We start from the raw sequence: 20,903 nt of genomic DNA, 5'->3' as shown, positions 1-20,903 counted from the left end.
CATCAGGGAAAAATAGAAAAAAGTTAAAGCTGAATGCACAAAGCATTCGCAACAAAATAGATGAATTAATAGCGCAGATAGAAGTAAATGGGTTTGATTTAATAGCCATTACAGAGATGTGGTTGCAGAGTGACCAAGGTTGGGAACTAAATATTCCAGGATATGTGAATTTAGTAGAGACAGGCAGAATGGAAAAGGAGGAGGGGTAGCCCTGATAATAAAGGAGGGAATAAAGGCAGTAGAGAGAAAGGATTTTGGCTCAGAAAAACAAAATGTAGAATCAGTTTGGGTGGAGCTAAGAAACAACAATGGTTCCTCTGGGGAGTGCAGCCAGAGCCAAGTCCACAGCACCATGGAAGGCTCAGCTGCACAGGCGGCGGGGGGGGGGGGGGGAAGAGGAGAGGGAGAGCAATAGTGATAGGAGATTCAATAGTTAGGGGAGCAGACAGGTGTTTCTGCGGCTGCAGAAGTGACTCCAGGATCGTATGTTGCCTCCCTGGTTCCAGGGTCAAGGATGTCACTGAACGGCTGCAGGGCATGCTGAGGGGGGAGGGTGAACAGCCAGAGGTTATAGTCCATATCGGTACCAACGACATAGGGAGGAAGAAGGATGAGGTCCTGCAGGCAGAGTTTAGGGAGCTAGGAAAGAGGTTAAAAAGCAGGACCTCAAAGGTAGTAATCTCCTGCCACGTGCTAGTGAGTTCAGAAATAGGAAGATAGAGCAGATGAATGCGTGGCTGGAGAGATGGTGTAGGAGGGAGGACTTTAGATTCCTGAGGAATTGGTACTGTTTTTGGGGCAGATGGGACCTCTACAAGCCAGACGGGTTGCACCTCAACAGGAACGGGACCAATATCCTCGCGGAAGGGTTTGCTAGCGCTGTTGGGGAGGGTTTAAACTAGCTTGGCAGGGGGGTGGGAACCTATATATAGAGTCAATAGGGAGGGAAGAAAAACTGGAATTGGAAAACAAAAACGTAGAAAGTAAATTGGAAGGACAGAGGAATCAAGGGCTAGATAGTAGGCAACAAGGAGGTTTGCCTGTACTAAATGGTATATACTTCAATGCAAGGAGTATAGCGAACAAGGCAGATGAGCTGAGGGCACAGGTAGATACTTGGGACTATGATATTATAGCTATTACAGAGACGTGGCTGAAAGAGGGGCAGGTATGGCAGCTCAACATTCCTGGTTACAGGATTTTCAGAAGGGATAGCGAGGGAGGTAAAAAGGGAGGGGGGTCACGGTATTGATTAAAGAAACTATTACAGCTGTGAGGAGGGATGATATAGAGTCATAGAGTCATAGAGTTATACAGCACGGATAGAGGCCCTCCGGCCCATCGTGTCCGCGCCGGCCATCACGCCCTGTCTAATCTAATCCCATATTCCAGCATTTGGTCCGTAGCCTTGTATGCTATGGCATTTCAAGTGCTCATCCAAATGCTTCTTGAATGTTGTGAGGGTTCCAGCCTCCACAACCCTTTCAGGCAGTGAGTTCCAGACTCCAACCACCCTCTGGGTGAAAAAGTTCTTTCTCAAATCCCCTCTAAACCTCCCGCCCTTTACCTTGAATCTATGCCCCCTAGTTATTGACCCTTCTACTAAGGGAAAAAGCTCCTTAGTATCCATCCTATCTATGCCCCTCATAATTTTGTACACCTCAATCATGTCCCCCCTCAGCCTCCTCTGCTCCAAGGAAAACAAACCCAATCTGCCCAGTCTCTCTTCATAGCTGAAGCGTTCCAGCCCTGGTAGCATCCTGGTGAATCTCCTCTGCACCCTCTCCAAAGCTATCACATCCTTCCTGTAGTGTGGCGACCAGAACTGCACACAGTATTCCAGCTGTGGCCTAACCAGTGTTTTATACAACTCCATCATAACCTCCTTGCTCTTATATTCCATGCCTCGGCTAACGAAGGCAAGTATCCCATATGCCTTTTTTACCACCTTATCCACCTGTTCCGCCGCCTTCAGGGATCTGTGTACTTGCACACCCAGATCCCTCTGACCCTCCGTCTTGCCTAGGGTCTTACCATTCATTGTCATATGTTAGAGGGATCATCAAACGAGGCCATATGGGTTGAATTGAAAAACAAAAAAGGGGCAATCACACTGCTGGGAGTGAACTATAGACCCCCAAACAGTGAGAGGGAGATAGAAGAACAAATATGTAGACAAATTTCTGAGAAGTGCAAAAACTATAGGGCAGTAATAGTAGGGGATTTCAACTACCCCAATATTAACTGGGATAAAATTAGTGTGAAGGGTATAGAAGGTGCAGAATTCCTAAAATGCATCCAGGAGAACTTTTTTAGCCAGTATGTAGCAAGCCCAACAAAGGAGGGGGGCGGTTCTGGACTTAGTTTTAGGGAATGAAGCTGGGCAGGTGGAAGGCGTATCAGTGGGGGAGCATTTTGGTGCTAGTGACCATAATTCTGTTAGATTTAAGGTAGTTATGGAAAAGGACAAGGATAGACCAGGAATAAAAATTCTAAATTGGGGAAAAGCAAATTTTGTTAAGCTCAGAGGGGATTTAGCCATAGTGGACTGGAAACAGCTACTTGAAGGTAAATCAGTGTCAGAGCAGTGGGAAGCATTCAAGGAGGAGATCCGGAGGGTTCAGATCAAACATGTGCCCTTAAAGAAAAAAGGTGGGACTAACATATCTGGAGCCCTCGGATGTCTAGAGACATACAGGGTACGATAAAGAAATAAAGGGAGGCGTATGACAGATACCGAGGGCTAAATACTCCAGAATCTTTAGAGGAGTACAGAAAGTGCAGGGGTGCAATTAAAAATAATATTAGGAAAGTAAAGAGAGAGCATGAAAAATTCTTGGCAAGTAAAATCAAGGAAAACCCAAAGATGTTTTATAAATATATTAAGAGTAAGAGAATAACTAAAGAAAGGGTAGGGCCTATTAGAGATCATGAGGGTAATCTGTGTGTGGAGGCGGGAGACGTCGGTAGGGTTCTTAATGAATACTTTGCGTCTGTTTTCACAAAGGAGAGGGGCGAAGCAGACATTGCTATCGGGGGGGAGGAGTGTGAAATATTAGATGAAATAAACATAATGAGAGAGGAAGTATTAAGGGGTTTAGCAGCTTTAAAAGTGGATAAATCCCCAGGCTCGGATTAAATATATCCCAGGCTGTTAAGGGAAGCAGAAGAGGAAATAGCAGAGGCCTTGACCATCATTTTCCAATCCTCTCCAGCTTCAGGTGAGGTGCCGGAGGACTGGAGGACTACTAATGTGTTACCCTTGTTTAAAAAGGGAGAAAAGGATAGACTGATAATTACAGGCCAGTCAGCCTAACCCCGGTGGTGGGAAAATTATTGGAAAGAATTCTGAAGGACAGGATAAATCTTCATTTAGAAAGACATGGATTAATCAAGGATAGTCAGCACGGATTTGTTAAGGGAAGGTCGTGTCTGACTTTTGATAAAGTCCCGCATAGGAGACTGGTCAGGAAGGTAAGAGCCCATGGGATCGAGGGTGCCTTGGCACATTGGATCCAAAACTGGCTTAGTGGCAGAAGGCAGGGGGTGATGGTGGAAGGTTGTTTTTGTGACTGGAAGCCTGTGTCCAGTGGGGTACCGCAGGGACCGGTGCTGGGTCCCTTGCTGTTTGTGGTCTACATTAATGATTTGGATGTGAATGTAAAAGGTATGATCAGTAAGTTCGCAGATGACACGAAAATTGGTGGGGTGGTAAATAGCGAGGCGGGAAGCCTCAGGCTACAGGACGATATAGATGGGTTGGTCAGATGGGCGGAACAGTGGCAAATGGAATTTAACCCTGAAAAGTGTGAGGTGATGCATTTTGGACGGACTAACAAGGCAAAGGAATACGCAATGAATGGTAAGACGCTAGGAAAGACAGAGGATCAGAGGGACCTTGGTGTGCATGTACATAGATCCCTGAAGGCAGCAGAACAGGTGGATAAGGTGGTTAAAAAGGCATATGGGATACTTGCCTTCATTAGCCGAGGCATAGAATATAAGAGCAAGGAGGTTATGATGGAGTTGTATAAAACACTGGTTAGGCCACAGCTGGAATACTGTGTGCAGTTCTGGTCGCCACACTACAGGAAGGATGTGATAGCTTTGGAGAGGGTGCAGAGGAGATTTACCAGGATGTTACCTGGGCTGGAGCGCTTCAGCTATGAAGAGAGACTGGACAGGCTGGAGTTGTTTTCCTTGGAGCAGAGAAGGCTGAGGGGGGACCTGATTGAGGTATACAAAATTATGAGGGGCATAGATAGGGTGGATAGAAAGGAACTTTTCTCCTTAGTAGAGGGGTCAATAACAAGGGGGCATAGATTTAAGATAAGGGGCAGGAGGTTTAGAGGGGATTTGAGGAAAAACTTTTTCACCCAGAGGGTGGTTGGAATCTGGAACTCACTGCCTGAAAGGGTGATAGAGGCAGGAACCCTCACAACATTCAAGAAGCATTTGGATGAGCACTTGAAATGCCATAGCATACAAGGCTACGGACCAAATGCTGGAAAATGGGATTAGATTAGACAGGGCTTGATGGCCGGCGCAGACGCGATGGGCCGAAGGGCCTCTTTCTGTGCTGTATAACTCTATGACTCTATGACAAACTTGATTGAATTTTTTGAGGAGGTAACAAGGAGAGTAGATGAGGGTAGTGCGTTTGATGTAGTGTATATGGACTTTAGTGAGGCTTTTGATAAGGATCCACATGGCAGACTGGTCACGAAGTTAAAAGCCCATGGGATCCAGGGCAAAGTGTCAAGTTGGATTCAAAACTGGCTCGGAGACAGGAAGCAGAGGGTAATGGTTGATGAGTGTTTTTGTGACTGGAAAGCTGTTTCCAATGTGTTGTGTCTGTACCTTTCTACCTAGACACAATTTAGGACTCAGAACTCAGAGATTCAAACATGAAGTGCTTTATTCAAAAAGAAGGTTCTGGAGAGTACCGAACAAAGAGAACTAAAACTTAACCAAGAGAACAACCCCAACCATTTATCTGCTGTGACAGCGCCACCGCAGGTGGGAGGAGAACACCCAATACATAACATATTCCTCCCCTCTTAAATGAAAGGTCCACATTATTCCTCAACAGGTAAGTTACTTTCAATGCACTCAACTAACCAAGGGTAGAGGTAGACTGCCTCAAACCCTGACTTTACCCTGGGGTTTATTCTGCCCCAGTCTTGTGGGTAAGTCACTAAGCCTACAGATCCAAGCGTCTTGGAGGCCGCCGCTCTCTGACAGGATACCGGCGGTCATCGCTGGCTTCCACAGCAGTAGGCATTGATGCAGGCCTAGATAGAGAAGGTGCCTGTGTCAGTCGAAAGTCAGGAGTTTGCACAGGTGGAACAGTCTCTTTGACTTTCTGTGTTGGAGAAGAGCACTGTGGCAAAGGATGCTGGTTTGCGGTATCATCCGGAAACAGTTCAGGCCAACCAGCTGTTGGAGCCTCTGTGGCTGTCTCTGCTCCTAGCAACAGTTGATCTGTGTGTCTTCTCCAGACGACGTCCTCAGCAGTCTCAACCATGTAAGACACAGGGCCCGTCTGCGCGATCACCGTAGCAGGAACCCATTTCGGTCCAGTGTTGTAGTTTCGAGCTAGGACGTGCTCTCCAGGATGAAACCGTCTCTCCTTGGCTCTTTTCTCTCTCTTTTCAACTTGAGCTTGTTGTTGACGATGGGCAACCTGCTCTGCCCTTGGAGGTTTGAGTAAGTCAAAACTTGTCCGCAACTGCCTCTTCATCATGAGCGAAGCGGGGGAAGTTTTGGTTGTGGCATGTGGCTCGTTCCTGTAGGACAACAGGAAGCTGTTCAGACGTTGTTGGATTGAGCCCTGACCTTGCGATGCCTTCAAGGCGTGCTTCAAAGGTTGCACGAACCTTTCTGCCAGGCCGTTAGTAGAGGGATGATAGGGCGCAGACCTGATGTGTTGGACACCATTCACATGCAGGAAGGTTGCAAACTCCTGTGATACAAATTGTGGACCATTGTCACTTACGAGTTGTTCCGGTGAGCCATAACAGCTGAACATCTCACCAAGTTTCTCAATTGTTTTCTCTGCCGTGGTAGACCTCATCACAGCGACCTCCGGCCACTTGCTACGAGCGTCCACAACCACCATAAACATCTTCTCTTCGAAAGGACCGGCGAAGTCCACATGTACTCGCTGCCACACTTCTTCAGGCCAATCCCAGGGGTGTAGGGTTGCCAGCTGTGGAACATTCCGGACCCTTTGACATGGGAAACATGTTTTGGCTTTCTCCTCAATATTTCCATTGAGACCTGGCCACCAGAAGTAGCTTCTTGCCATTTCCTTCATCCGAACCATCCCACTGTGGCCTGTATGAAGTTGTTGCAGTATAGGTTCCCTCAGAGGTGACGGAATGATGACACGGCGTCCCCAAAGAAGACATCCTGCCTGGATGGAGAGCTCATTTCTTTTTGAAACGTAAGGTTTCAAACTAGGCGAATCTCCTATAGCTCTCCCTCGAATGACATCGTCCATTACCTCAGACAGGACTGGATCGTTGCGGGTGTACCTTCGCACCTGAACTGCAGTGACAGGTGCTCCCTCCACTTGTCTAAAGTAGAAGATGTCTATCTGACGAGGCCCTGGGGGAGTAACAGGCAAGGGCAGCCTCGAGAGAGCGTCTGCGTTGCTGTGCAAGTCTGATTTGTGATATTTGATGTCGTATGTGTGTCCTGACAACAGTAAAGCCCACCTTTGCATCCTGCTTGCAGCAAGAGATGGAATTCCAGTGTGGGGCCCGAAGATTGAAGTCAATGGACAGTGGTCCGTCAGGAGTGTGAACCTTCTCCCAAACAGGTACTGATGAAATTTTCGAATTCCAAAAACGATTCCCAAGGCCTCGCGCTCAATCTGCGCATAGTTACTCTTGGCCTTGTTCAAGGTGCGTGATGCGAAGGCGATAGGTTTCTCTTCCCCAGAAGGCATGATGTGGGATATGACTGCTCCCACACCATATGGTGATGCATCACATGCTAGCTGCACGGGTAGCTTTGGGTCAAAGTGTGTCAGGACCTCCGACTTCAGCAATGCTTTCTTTGCTTGGGCGAAAGCTTCATTGCACAGTTCAGTCCATTTCCATGTTTTGCCTTGACATAGCAGCTGATGTAATGGCTTCAGCAATGTTGCTAAGTCTGGAATAAACTTCCCATAGTAGTTAAGTAGCCCCAGAAATGAACGTAACTGGCTCACATTCTGGGGTGCTGGGGCCTCCACGATCGCCTTGACCTTTGACGGCACCTTATGCAGGCCAGTAGCGTCAATCACATGCCCCAGGTACTCGACTGAAGACTGAAAGAATTCACATTTGTCTTTACGAACTCTGAGTCCGTACTCTTTCAGTCGCTGTAGTGTCGCATCCAAGTTCAGAAAATGATCCTCCTCATTTGTCCCAGTGACAAGGATGTTGTCCAAGTAGCACTGGACTCCTGGCAGTCCACTCAAAATCTGATCCATTGCCCTTTGGAATAGAGCAGGGGCCGACATAATTCCAAACGGAAGGCGGCAGTACCTGTATAGCCCCTTGTGTGTCACAATTGTCAGCAGCTCCTTTGATTTGTCATCGACATGCATTTGTAGATAAGCCTGGCATAAGTCTATTTTGCTGAACTTTTGCCCTCCGGCCAGGCCCGTAAAAAGATCACCAATGAGGGGAAGAGGGTACTGTTCCGCAGACAGCACCGGGTTAATAGTCACTTTAAAATCCCCGCAGATTCGAACAGATCCATCCTTTTTCAGGACAGGAACAATGGGTGTGGCCCATTTGCTCACGCTCACAGTCTCCAGGACTCCATTCTCGACTAAGGCCTCCAAGTTAGCCTCAACTTTTGGCCTAATTGCATAGGGTACAGGTCGGGCTTTGTGAAACTTCAGCTTGCTGTCAGGTTTAATGTCCAGTCTCACGCTGATCTTTTTCATGCTCCCAAGTTCACCATTGAAAAGTTCTGCATGTTTGTTTAAAACTGCAGTCAGACCTGACTCCCCTTTTGACATCATGCAGACTGCAGGCCAGTCCAGCGTGATTTTCTCTAGCCACGCACGACGCAGTAGAGATGGGTAATTTCCCTTTACCACATATAGTGGCAGTTTCGCAGTCTGTCTGTTCAATTTAACTGTCACCTCAATGGCGCCTCTCATGGCCACAGGTTCGCCGGTATACGTCTTTAGCACAATGTTTGTTGGCTGAAGGGTAAGATGCTTTAGCATTTTGTTGTAGACAGTGTCTGAAACAAGGGACACAGCCGCGCCTGTGTCCACCTCCATCTGCACTGATTGTCCCTCCACCAGTGGCGACACCCAGTAGCCATTTGGACCACCTGCAACCATCAGTATGTGCACCTCTTCCTCCTCAGAGGCGTCGCTCCCCTCTGTCCCTCTGTTTTGCTTGTTCCATCATACTGCATTGAATGAACACTCTTTTTCTTCTCTTGTCCAAATACAGACATTTTGCTTTCATGCTTCCCAGCTCGGTCTGTTCTTTTTTTACCTCTACAGGCACGTTCAATGTGACCTTTTTTGCCACAATTTCGGCATTCCAGCTCTGTACACCAGCAGTCATTAGCGTGATGGCCCGTTTTCCCACAACGGTAACATGTGCCGTTCCGCGCACCTTTAGGCTCAGACGACACCTTATGAACTCTCCCTGTTGAACTCAACTGGTGAGCCTCCTTTTCCGCCATCCCCATGGAGACACTAACTTCAATGGCCTTTTCAAGAGTAAGGTTGTCCTCAGTAAGAAGGCGCTTTTGTGTGGCTGCACTTAGCAGACCACACACAAGTCTGTCTCTAATGGTGTCATTCAGCACCCCCTTGAACTTGCAGTGTTCTGACAACCTTTTTAAAACAGCAATAAACATCGTCACTGATTCCCCCTCCTCTTGATTCCGTTTGTGAAATCTAAATCTCTCAGCAATAACCAGAGGTTTTGGTGAAAAATGTGCTCCAAGAATTTCCACTAGTTGTTTATATGTTTTAGTTCCTGGCTTATCTGACTGTACAAGGCTGCGAAGTAAATTGAATGTCTTTGCCCCCATTATACTCAAAAAGGTAGGCACGACCTTTTCGTTTGCCACCGCATTCACCAAAACAAAATAGTCAAAACGTTCCTTATAAGCGCTCCATTGCTCCACATTTTCATCAAAATCACTGATGTTTCCTAATATAGTAGCCATCTCACGTTTCAGTTTTATTTTCCGTTTACTCACTGCACCCGTAACGTTAATGTGATGCTGCAATCTCTGTTCCGAGTGTTTTGTAGTCGAAAACAAGAAAGTTCCCACAACGCAGATTCATCCGATCCTCGTCGCCACTTTGTTGTGTCTGTACCTTTCTACCTAGACACAATTTAGGACTCAGAACTCAGAGATTCAAACATGATGTGCTTTATTCAAAAAGAAGGTTCTGGAGAGTACCGAACAAAGAGAACTAAAACTTAACCAAGAGAACAACGCCAACCATTTATCTGCTGTGACAGCGCCACCGCAGGTGGGAGGAGAACACCCAATACATAACACAGTGGGGTTCCGCAGGGCTCAGTACTAGGTCCCTTGCTTTTTGTGGTATATATCAACGATCTTGACTTGAATATAGGGGGTATGATTAAGAAGTTTGCAGATGATACTAAAATTGGCTGTGTGGTTGATACTGAAGAAGGAAGCATGTAGACCACAGGAAGATATCAATAAACTGATCAGGTGGGCAGAACAGTGGCAAATGGAATTCAATCCGGGGAAGTGTGAGGTAATGCATTTGGGGAGGGCTAACAAGGAAAGAGAATACACATTAAATGGTAGGACACTGAGTAGTGTAGAGGAACAAAGGGACCTTGGAGTGCATGTCCACAGATCCCTAAAGGTAGCAGGCCAAGTAGATAAGGTGGTTAAGAAGGCATACGGAATGCTTGCCTTTATTAGCCGTGGCATAGAATACAAGAGCAGGGGGGTTATGCTTCAACTGTATAAAACACTAGTTAGGCCTCAGCTAGAGTACTGCATGCAGTTCTGGTCACCACACTACAGGAAAGATGTGATTGCACTAGAGAGGGTACAGAGGAGATTTACAAGGATGTTGCCGGGAGTGGAGAATCTTAGCTATGAGGAAAGACTGGATAGACTGGGTCTGTTTTCCTTGGAACAGAGGAGGCTGAGGGGAGACCTTATTGTGGTGTATAAAATTATGAGGGCCATAGATAAAGTGGATAGAAAGGACTTATTTCCCTTAGCAGAGGGGTCAAAAACCAGGGGGCACAGATTTAAAGTAATTGGTGGAAGGTTTAGAGGGGATTTGAGGGGAAATGTCTTCACCCAGAGTGTTGTGGGGGTCTGGAACTCACTGCCTGAAAGGGTGGTAGAGGCAGGAACCCTAACCACATTTCAAAAGTACTTGGATGTGCACTTGGGATGCTCTAACCTGCAGGGCTACGGACCAAGAGCTGGGAAGTGGGATTAGGCTGGATAGCTCTTTTTTGACCAGCACGGACACAATGGGCCAAAATGGCCTCCTTCCATGCTGTAACTTTCTATGATTCTAACAAGGGGCAGAAAACACTTGTGGGAGTAGTATATAGGCCCCCTAACCATGGTTGTAGTGTTGGGCAGAGTATAAATCAGGAAATTAGAGATGCATGTAACAAGAGTAATACAGTAATCATGCCGGGACTTTAACTTTCATATAGACCGGGCAAACCAAATTTGCAGAAATAGTGCAGAGGAAGAGTTCATGGAATGCATTCAAGATAATTTTCTAGATCAGTATGTCAAGGAACCTATGAGGGAATGGGCTCTTTTAGAGCTAGTACTGTTCAATGAGACAGGGTTACTTAATAACCTTTAGTAAAGGAACATCTGGGGAGCAGTGATCATAGAATTTTATGTTGAGTTTGAGAGTGATTTAGTTAAGTCCGAAACCAGGGTCTGAAACCTGAACAAAGCAAACTATGTAGGTATGAGAGGTGAGTTGGCCAAGGTAGGTTGGAAAACTAGATTAAAAGATATGACAGTAGAAAAGCAATGACAAACATTTAAAGAAATAATTCATAATTTGCAATGAATATGCATTCCCTTAAGGAATAAAAACACTGTGGGAAAAATGGTCCAACCATGGCTAGCAAGAGAAATGAAAGGAGGACCAAGAAATTGATAAAGAAAGGGAAAATAAATATAAGAACATAAGAAATAGGAGCCGGAGTAGGCCATTTGGCCCCTCGAGATCGCTCTGCCATTCAATAAGATCATGGTTGATCTTCTACCTCATCTCCACTTTCCTGCACTATCCCCATATCCCTTGATTCCCTTAATATCCAAAAATCTATCGATCTCTGTCTTGGGTGGCAGTGCAGGGGCAAAATAAGAAGCAAATGCAGGATATGCTTTGTACCAAGGAACCAAGTGAGGATGGTCTGGTGGAGGTGTTCTGCAGAGAAGGATGTTGAACAGAGCTGTGGCAGCTTTTTTCATAGCTAGTTTAAAAATAAAAATAGAGAAAAAATATAATACAAAGAAAAATGCAATAGTTTACAGGTGGAATGAATGTCATTTTAAAAGACAATAGTTAGTGTAAACTTTGTGATACGTAACGTAATACGTAGACCATGTCTGGTCTATCTTGCAATGTATTTTGATATTACACGGTCGCGGTGTGTCAAGTCTCTCGCCGTACGGAGTTGGCACTTGCGCAGATCAGCAGGGGCGATCGTACCAAGAGTGCTCAGGTTTAGTTCGCAGTGAGGATGAAGTCGCGATTCAACACCATCGATATCCGAGCGATCATCTCGGAGCTGCAGAGGTATCTGGTACTGACACTGACCCCGTGTGAGCCAGGCTGGGATCAGCCTGCTGCTGGAGTTGGAGCTGACTGTCTGATAACTCCGTGATGAGTTTTAGGAACGTGTTCGGGATCCAGGGCCCGCGCTTCAAACTGCCAGCAGAGCGCAATCCCCCTGGTTCAGGGATGGAGGATAGCCCGGGTCCATTTGAGGAAAGAGGGCTGCAGAAGTCCTTTAGCCATCGTTGGCCTCTGTGCAGTTTTTGAATTTTTATTTTGAGTTGGTTGTTTGGAAATGCAATACAATTTGGAAATACACATATTTAAATACAGGTTGTTGTTGAAACTTCCAAAATGTTTTGGCACCAGAAATCTTAGAAAAATTTAAAAAAACAATTTTTGCACTTATACTTATGATTTTTAAAGTGTCAGCTTGCCTCTGAATCAGAAGATTGCTGGTTAAAGCCCTGTTACAGATCTGAGCACATAATCTAGGCTGACACTTCAGTGCACTGGTGGAAGCCTTTTGGCTGAGATGTTAAGCCATGAGATTTTTTTTAATTTAATGAAATGGTTTTTGAAATATTTGTTCCTGGGATGTGGGCGTTGATGTGCCTCAATAATCCCGAGACTCGATGTTAGCGAAACAAAACAAGGCTTTTATTAACTTAGAAGATAACACGCAGTGGAGGGAGGTATCTTCCCTGGAGGTCTGCAGTACTGGCTGTGAGGCCAGACTGAGCTGGCTTAGATAGAGGCCAGGTATGGGCGGAGCCCTACACACAACACATTCCATACATTCCAATACACAATACAATGGTGAGGAGAAACCTGAAACCAACCACAGTCACAGGCAATACAATGGTAAGGGGGAACCTGAAACCAACCACAGTCACAGGCAGTGATGAATGGAATATTTCATCACATTCACCCCTTCTATAGATTTAGTCTGTTCGGGGGTTTGGTAGTCCTCTGCGACCGACGTGGCAGTTGTGGTGTCGTGGGTGTCGGCTGGGTGTCCCCGGTGGCCTCCTGGGTCTCTGCCGGGGGTGCCGCCAGGGTTGTTGAAGGGGTAGTTGGTGGGGGTGCCGTTGGTCGATGTTCTTCCGGGGGTGATGAAAGATTAGTGGGTGGGTAAGAGTTGCTGTGGTCGTTGTTGCTGCTATTGCCGTGGTTGTTGTCGTTACCGGCTGGGGCGACGTCTTTTATTGACACGGTGTCCTCCCTTCCGTCGGCGTGCCGGACATACGCGTATTGGGGGTTGGCGTGGAGTAGGTGCAGTGGCTCCACGAGAGGGTCCGTCTTATGGCCCCTCACATGCCTTCGCACGAATACCGGACCCGGGGTGGAGAGCCATGACGGCATGGATACGCCTGAGGTGGATTTCCGGGGGAAGCTAAACATTCGTTCATGAGGCGTGGCAGTACACAATAGCGACCGTATCGAATGGAGCACATCTGAGAGGACTTCCTGCCAGCGGGAGATAGGGAGGCCCTTGGTCCTTAGAGCTAGAGTGACTGCTTTCCATACTGTCCTGTTCTCTCGCTCCACTTGACCGTTACCCCGGGGGTTGTAGCTGGTGGTACGGCTCGTGGCGATCCCCCTGGACAGCATGTACTGGCGTAGCTCTTCACTCATGAAGGACGCCCCCCTATCCGTGTGGATGTAGCTCGGCATACCGAACAGGCAGAACAGGCTGTTGAGGCATTTAATGACCGTGGCGCTGGTCATGTCTGGGCAGGGGAAGGCGAATGGGAACCGGGAGTATTCGTCCACAATGTTCAGGAAGTAAACATTGCGGTCGACGGCCGGGAGGGGGCCCTTGAAATCTAAGCTGAGCCGCTCAAAGGGCCGTGTAGCTTTGATTAAGTGGGCTCTATCAGGGTGGTAGAACCGAGGCTTGCACTCAGCGCAAGTGCGGCAGTTCCTGGTCAGAGACCGAACTTCCTCAATCGAGTAGGGTAAGTTGCGGGACTTTATGAAGTGGAACAGCCGCGTGACCCCTGGGTGGCAGAGGTCGTTGTGGAGGGTCTGTAGCCGATCCCCGGTGGCGCTGGCACACATCCCTCGTGAGAGGGCATCTGGGGATTCGTTAAGGGCCCCTGGCCGGTAAATGATGTCATACTCGAAGGTGGAGAGCTCGATCCGCCACCTAAGAATCTTATCATTTTTGATCTTCCCCCTCTGTTTATTATTGAACATAAACGCTACCGACCGCTGGTCGGTAAGTAGGGTGAAGCGTTTGCCGGCTAGGTAGTGGCGCCAGTGGCACACTGCCTCCACGATGGCTTGGGCCTCCTTTTCCACGGAGGAGTGTCTGATCTCGGGCCCTTGGAGGGTCCTCGAGAAGAAAGCTACGGGCCGCCCCGCCTGGTTGAGGGTGGCCGCCAAGGCAAAGTCAGACGCATCACTTTCCACTTGAAAGGGAGTGTTCTCGTCCACTGCCTGTAGCGTGGCCCGCTCAATATCCTGCTTAATGCTTTTGAAGGCGGCGTGGGCCTCAGCAGAGAGCGGAAAAGAGGATGCTTTCAAGAGGGGGCGGGCTTTGTCGGAGTAGTTGGGGACCCATTGGGAATAATAAGAAAATAACCCCAGGCACCTTTTCAGGGCTTTGGGAGTGTTGGGCAGGGGCAGCTCCCGTAGGGGGCGCAATCGGTCGGGGTCTGGTCCGATTTCCCCATTCTCCACCACGCTGCCTAGTATGCAGAGGCGCGTGGTGTTGAAAACGCACTTGTCCTCGTTGTAGGTGAGGTTGAGTTTTTGTGCGGTTTTCAGGAACCTCTCGAGGTTCGAGTCGTGATCCTGCTGGTTGTGACCGCAGATGGTGACGTTGTCGAGGTAGGGGAAGGTTGCCTGCAAGTGGTGGTCATCGACCATGCGATCCATCTCCCTCTGGAAGACCGAGACCCCATTCGTCACCTCAAAGGGGACTCTGAGGAATTGGTAGAGGCGTCCGTTCGCCTCGAAGACGGTGTACGGGCGGTCCTCTGGTCTGATAGGGAGCTGGTGGTACGCTGACTTGAGGTCGATGGTGGAGAACACCCGGTATTGGGCGATTTGGTTCACCATTTATGATATGCGGGGTAGCGGGTAGGCGTCTAGTTGGGTGTACCTGTTGATCGTTTGGCTATAGTCGATCACCATCCGTTTCTTCTCGCTACCCCTTACCACCACCACTTGGGCGCGCCACGGGCTATTGCTGCATTCAATAATGCGCTCTTTCAGGAGCCTGTCTACCTCGGTCGCGATAAACCGCCTGTCCTCCCAGCTGTACCTCCTGCTTTTGGTCGCTATTGGCCGGCAGTTAGGGGTAAGGTTCGCGAATAGCGAAGGCGGCTTTACCTTCAGGGTAGCCAGGCCGCACACTGTGAGGGGTGGCTGGGACCCACCGTACTTGAGCGTGATGCTTTGGTGGTTGCACTGGAAATCCAGGCCCAAGATCACGCTCGCGCATAGATTCTTCATGATTAATACTTTAAAATTATCGTATACAGTCCCGTTAACGGACAATTGTACCGTGCAGTAACCCAGAATGGTCGATGTCTGGGTTTTATCAGCCATAGAGATGGTACCCCGAGTAGGGACCACCTTTAGGGAGAGTTGTCGTGCCAGTTCCGGGTGGATAAAACTCTCCGTGCTTCCACTGTCAATTAAACATTTAACCCCGCACCCGTTTACCTCGATGTCCACCATTGATTTGGATAGCGGGTGGGGCCTGGTCTGGTCCACTGTGACCGATGCCACTGTAGGGCCCTGATCGAGACAAGATGGCGTCCGCGCTGTCTGCTCACAAGATGGCGGACCCCACGAGGTCGGGCAAGATGGCCGCTCCCACGGCGCACACGCGGCGGTGGCGGGTTTTGGTTTTCCAGCGGGGTTCCCTCTGCACACCTTCCCAAAGTGCCCCTTCTTACCGCACTTAAAGCAGGTGGTGCCTTTCGCCGGGCACAGGTTTCTGGTGTGCTTTGGCTGCCCGCAGAAGTAGCAGTTGGGTCCCCGACGCGTCGCGGCTGTCGTAGGGCTTCTGGGGGGGAGAGCGGGGCCCTGACGGTGTCGGGCTGCCGGGCGGGGAAGATGCCTTCCAAGATGGCGGCGCCCTTGGTGCACACGTGGCGGCGTGGACGGCGCGGGCTGAAGAGTAGGCGTCCAAGTTTCTCTGGGCCACATCCAGGGATCGCGCGGTGTCCGCAGCCTGTTTCAGGTCCAATCCCGTTTTTTCCAGCAGTCTTTGCCGGATGTAAGTGGAGCTGAGGCCTGTGATAAAGGCATCGCGAACAAGCTCGTCGGTGTACACTGCGTCTTTTACATCTCGGCACTTGCAGTCTTTGCCAAGCATTTTCAGGGTGCCTAGGAACTCCTCCACCGATTCCCCAGGTCGCTGTGCGCGAGTGGCGAGCAGATGCCTAGCATACACCTCATTCGTAGGCTGCTGGTAATGCGCCTTTAAGATGTCGCAGGCGGCCAGGTACGTGTCGGCGTCTTGGATGAGGGGGTAAACCCGGTGGCTTACCCAATTCCGCAGAATTCCGAGTTTCATACTCGCAGCGTCCGTAGCACCTTTGACGGCTGCGGAATTGTCCAGGAAGAATTCCATACACATAAACCAGTGTCCGAAGCGTGCTGATCCAAATCGAAACGTTCGGGTTTCAGGAGTTGATCCATTGTGTTGAAAAATAAGTTAATAAAATTGATGTGCCTCAATAATCCCGAGACTCGATGTTAGCGAAACAAAACAAGGCTTTTATTAACTTAGAAGATAACACGCAGTGGAGGGAGGTATCTTCCCTGGAGGTCTGCAGTACTGGCTGTGAGGCCAGACTGAGCTGGCTTACATAGAGGCCAGGTATGGGCGGAGCCCTACACACAACACATTCCATACATTCCAATACACAATACAATGGTGAGGAGAAACCTGAAACCAACCACAGTCACAGGCAATACAATGGTAAGGGGGAACCTGAAACCAACCACAGTCACAGGCAGTGATGAATGGAATATTTCATCACAGGCGTCACTGGCAAGGCCAGCATTTATTGGCCATCGCTAATTGCCCTTGAGAAGGTGGTGGTGAGCCGCCGCCTTGAACCGTTGCAGTCCGTGGGGTGAAGGTACTCCCATAGTGCTGTTAGGGAGGGAGTTCCAGGATTTTGACCCAGTGACTATGAAGGAATGGCGATATATTTCCAAGTCAGGATGGTGTTTGACTTGGAAGGAAACTTGGAGGTGATGGTGTTCCCATGCGCCTGCTGCCCATGTCCTTCTAAGTGGTAGAGGTCGTGGGTTTGGGAGATGCTGTCGAAGAAGCCTTGGCGAGTTGCTGCAGTGCATCTTGTAGATAGTACATACTGCAGCCACGGTGCGCCGGTGGTGAAGGGAGTGAATGTCTTTGTTACCTCTAGACTTGACTATTCTAACGCACACTTGGCTGGCCTCCCACATTCCACCCATAAACTTGAAGTCATCCAAAACTCAGCTGCCCATGTCATAACTCGCACCAAGACCCGTTCACCCATCACCCCTGTGCTCGCTGACCTACGTTGGCTCCCGGTTAAGCAACGCCTTGATTTCAAAATTCTCATCCTTGTTTTCAAATCCCTCTATGGCCTCGCCCCTCCCCATCTCTGTAATCTCCTTCAGCCCCACAACCCCCTGAGATATCTGCGCCCCTCTAATTCTGCCCTCTTGAGCATCCCTGATTATAATTGCTCAACCATTGGTGGCTGTGCCTTCTGTTGCCTGGGCCCTAAGCTCTGGAATTCCCTGCCTAAATCTCTCTGCCTCTCTACCTCTCTTTGCTCCTTGAACATGTTCCTTAAAACCTACCTCTTTGATCAAGCTATTGGTCACCTGCCCTAATTTCTCCTTATGTGGCTCTGTGTCAATTTTTTTTGTCTCATAATACTCCTGTGAAGCGCCTTGGGACGTTTTACTACGTTAAAGGCACTATATAAATACAAGTTGTTGTTTAAGGTGGTGGATGGGATGCTGATCTCCTGGATGATGTCAAGCTTCTTGAGTGTTGTTGGAGCTGCACTCATCCAGGCAAGCGGAGAGTATTCCATCACTCTCCTTACTTGTGCCTTGTAGAGGTGAAAAGGCTTTGGGGAGTCGGGAGGTGAGACACTCGCTGCAGAATACCCAGCCTCTGACCTGCTCTTGTAGCCACAGTATTTATGTGGCTGGTCCAGTTAAGTTTTTGGTCAATGGTGACCCCCAGGGTGTTGATGTTGGGGCATTCGGCGATGGTACTGCTGTTGAATGTCATGGGGCGGTGGTTAGACGCTCTCTTGTTGGCGATAGTCAATGCCTGGCACTTGTGTGGCATGAATGTTACTTGCCACTTATCAGCCCAAGCCTGAATGTCATCCAGGTCTTGCTGAATGCAGGCACAGACTGCTTCAGTATCTGAGGAGTTCCGAATGGAACTGAACACTCTGCAATCATCAGTGAACATCCCCACTTCTAACCTTATGATGGAGGAAGGTCATTGATGAAGCAGCTGAAGATGGTTGGGCCTAGGACCTGCCCTGAGGGACTCATGCAGTGATGTCCTAGGCTGAGATGATTGGCCTCCAACAACCACAACCATCTATCTTTGTGCTAGGTATGACTCCAGCCAGTGGAGAGTCTTTCCCCTGATTCCCATTGACTTCAGTTTTACTAGGGCTCCTTCATGCCACACTCGGTCAAATGCTGCCTTGATGTCAAAGGCAGCCACTCTCCCCTCACCTCTGGAATTCAGCTCTTTTGTCCATGTTTGGACCAAGGCTGTAATGTGGTTTAGAGCCGAGTGGTCCTGGCGGAACCAAAACTGAGCATTGGTGAGCAGGTTATTGGCGAGTAAGTGTCACTTGATAGCACTGTCGACGACACCTTCCGTCACTTTGCTGCTGATTGAGAATAGACTGATGGGACGGTAATTGGCCGGATTGGATTTGTCCTGCTTTTTGTGGACAGGACATACCTGGGCTGTTTGCCACATTGCCGGGTAGATGCCAGTGTTGAAGCTGTACTGGAACAGCTTGGCTAGAGGCGCAGCTACTTCTGGAGCACAAATCTTCAGCACGACAGCCAGGATATTGTTGGGTCCATTGCCTTTGTTGTATCCAGTGCGCTCAGCTGTTTCTTGATATCACGAGTGAATCGAATTGGCTGAAGACTGCCTTCTATGATGGTGGGAACATTAAGAGGAGGCCGAGATAGGTCATCCACTTGGCACTTCTGGCTGATGATGGTTGCAAATGCTTCAGCCTTGTCTTTTGTACTTGCGTGCTGGGCTCCACCATCATTGAGGACAGGGATGTTCCTGAGCTTCCTCTTCCCGTCAGTTGATTAATGGTCCACCACCATTCACGAGTGGATGTGACAGGACTGCAGAGCTTCAATCTGATCCGTTGGTTGTAGAATCGCTTGGCTCTGTCTCTAGCATGCTCCTTCCGTTGTTTAGCATGCATGTAGTCCTGTGTTGCAGCTTCCCCAGGTTGGCACCTCATATTTAGGTACGCCATGTGCTGCTCCTGGCATGCCCATCTACACTTCTCATTGAACCAGGGTTGGTCGCCAGGCTTGACGTTAATGGTAGAGTGAGGGATATGCCGTGCCTTGAGGTTACAGATTGTGGTGGAATACAATTCTGCTGATGGCCCACAGCACCTCATGGATGCCCAGTTTTGAGCTCCTAGATCTGTTCGGAATCTATCCCATTTAGCAAGGTGTTAGTGCCACACAACATGATGGAGGGTGTCCTCAGTGTGAAGACGGGACTTTGTCTCCACAAGGACTGCGCGGTGGTCATTGCTACCAATACTGTCTTGGACAGATGTTTCTACGACAGGTAGATTGGTGAGGATGAGGTCAAGTAGGTTTTTCCCTCATGTTGATTCTTTCACAATCTGCTGCAGGCCCAGTCTGGCAGCTATGTCCTTCAGGACTCAGCCAGCCTGGTCAGTAGTGGTGCTACTGAGCAACTCTTGGTGATGGACATTGAAGTCCCCCACCCAGAATACATTCTGTGCTCTTGCTACCCTCAGTGCTTCTTCCAAGTGGTGTTCAACATGGAGGAATACTGATTGATCAGCTGAGGGAGGGCGGTAGTTCGTAATCAGCAGGAGGTTTCTTTGCCCATGTTTGACCTGTGCCATGAGACTTCATGGGGTCCGGAGTCAATGTTGAGGACTCTCAGGGTCATTCCCTCCCGTTTCTGTAGGTGAATGTAAATGATAACAGGGCACTACTCAAAGGGGAGTAGGGAATTCTTCCTGTAACCTGCTTAACTAGCTTCTCACAATCAATACCACCAAAAACAAATTAACTAGTGGTCCTTTATCATCTGTGGAACTTAGCTGTGTGCAAATGGGTGTTGTGTTTGCTTAAATGACAACAATGACTGCACTTCAAAAATAACTCTGGTTATAAAGTGCTTTGGGGTGTCCTGAGAATGTGAATGGCACTGAGAATGTGAATGGCACTATCTAAATGAAAGTTTCTTTTATGAGACATTAAGGTTTTCCAATTAATTTTCATCATCAGCAAAGCAGATCATAGAACTCGATTCAAGATCTCTTCAACTCCTGTCCTACTGTATCTAGTTTTGCAAATATTGTCAACCCTATCTTTAGTGACACCTGCTGTTCTCACTTTTTGGTAAAATCCAATCTCTTGTAATTAAATCACAATTTCTCTTGCTGTTTGAAGCACCACTGTTTTCTGGAACTTTGCAGCTTTCAATAGGTTAAAACAGTAAGAGAGAACCTTCCATTGTTGTTGACACATTCCAGGTGATAAGTACAACCCCTGCTTGCTAGTTAACTCTGCACAGACCAGGGATTGAGGTTCACATGTCCCTAATCTGCATTTCGTACCTCACTATAAGGTGCAGTTACGCACTGAGCCACATGGGCAAGTCCTGCTGGGTTTTTTTTTAAACACTGAATTTTCCTGTTGTTGTTTTTGATCTTTGTGTTGGTATGTACATTGCCCTGTATAGCCTGGAAATTGCTGTTTGCATTGTTAGCACATAACTTGAGTGGCTCCATTAAAATAGCAGATGAAAGGAAAGTGTTATGAGTGCCTAAGCGTTCATATGCTAATATCCGAAACAATAACTTCTAGTCTT

General features: G+C 48.4%; 1 protein-coding gene across 3 annotated transcripts in view; it reads left to right on the top strand.

Moving 5' to 3' along the window:
• The window catches only part of nemf (nuclear export mediator factor), a 170,576-nt gene that overhangs the window by 19,888 nt on the left and 129,785 nt on the right, over nucleotides 1-20,903 (top strand). Inside the window, exon 1 of one of the 3 annotated variants that reach the window (XM_086002944.1) lies at nucleotides 11,686-11,809. The exons of 1 other annotated variant lie outside the window; for it this stretch is intronic. In XM_086002944.1, the coding sequence (XP_085859070.1) occupies nucleotides 11,754-11,809 (56 nt within the window). In that variant the 5' untranslated portion in view covers nucleotides 11,686-11,753. Of the gene's footprint in view, nucleotides 1-11,685; nucleotides 11,817-20,903 lie in introns of those variants that run through there. One more of the 3 variants, XM_086002945.1, reaches the window with a different exon arrangement.

This window comes from Somniosus microcephalus, chromosome 12 (genome assembly GCF_052327205.1).
Source record: "Somniosus microcephalus isolate GS21.2 chromosome 12, FLI_Smic_1.0, whole genome shotgun sequence".
NCBI lineage: Eukaryota > Metazoa > Chordata > Chondrichthyes > Squaliformes > Somniosidae > Somniosus > Somniosus microcephalus.
This window is presented reverse-complemented; position numbering and strand designations above follow the sequence as displayed.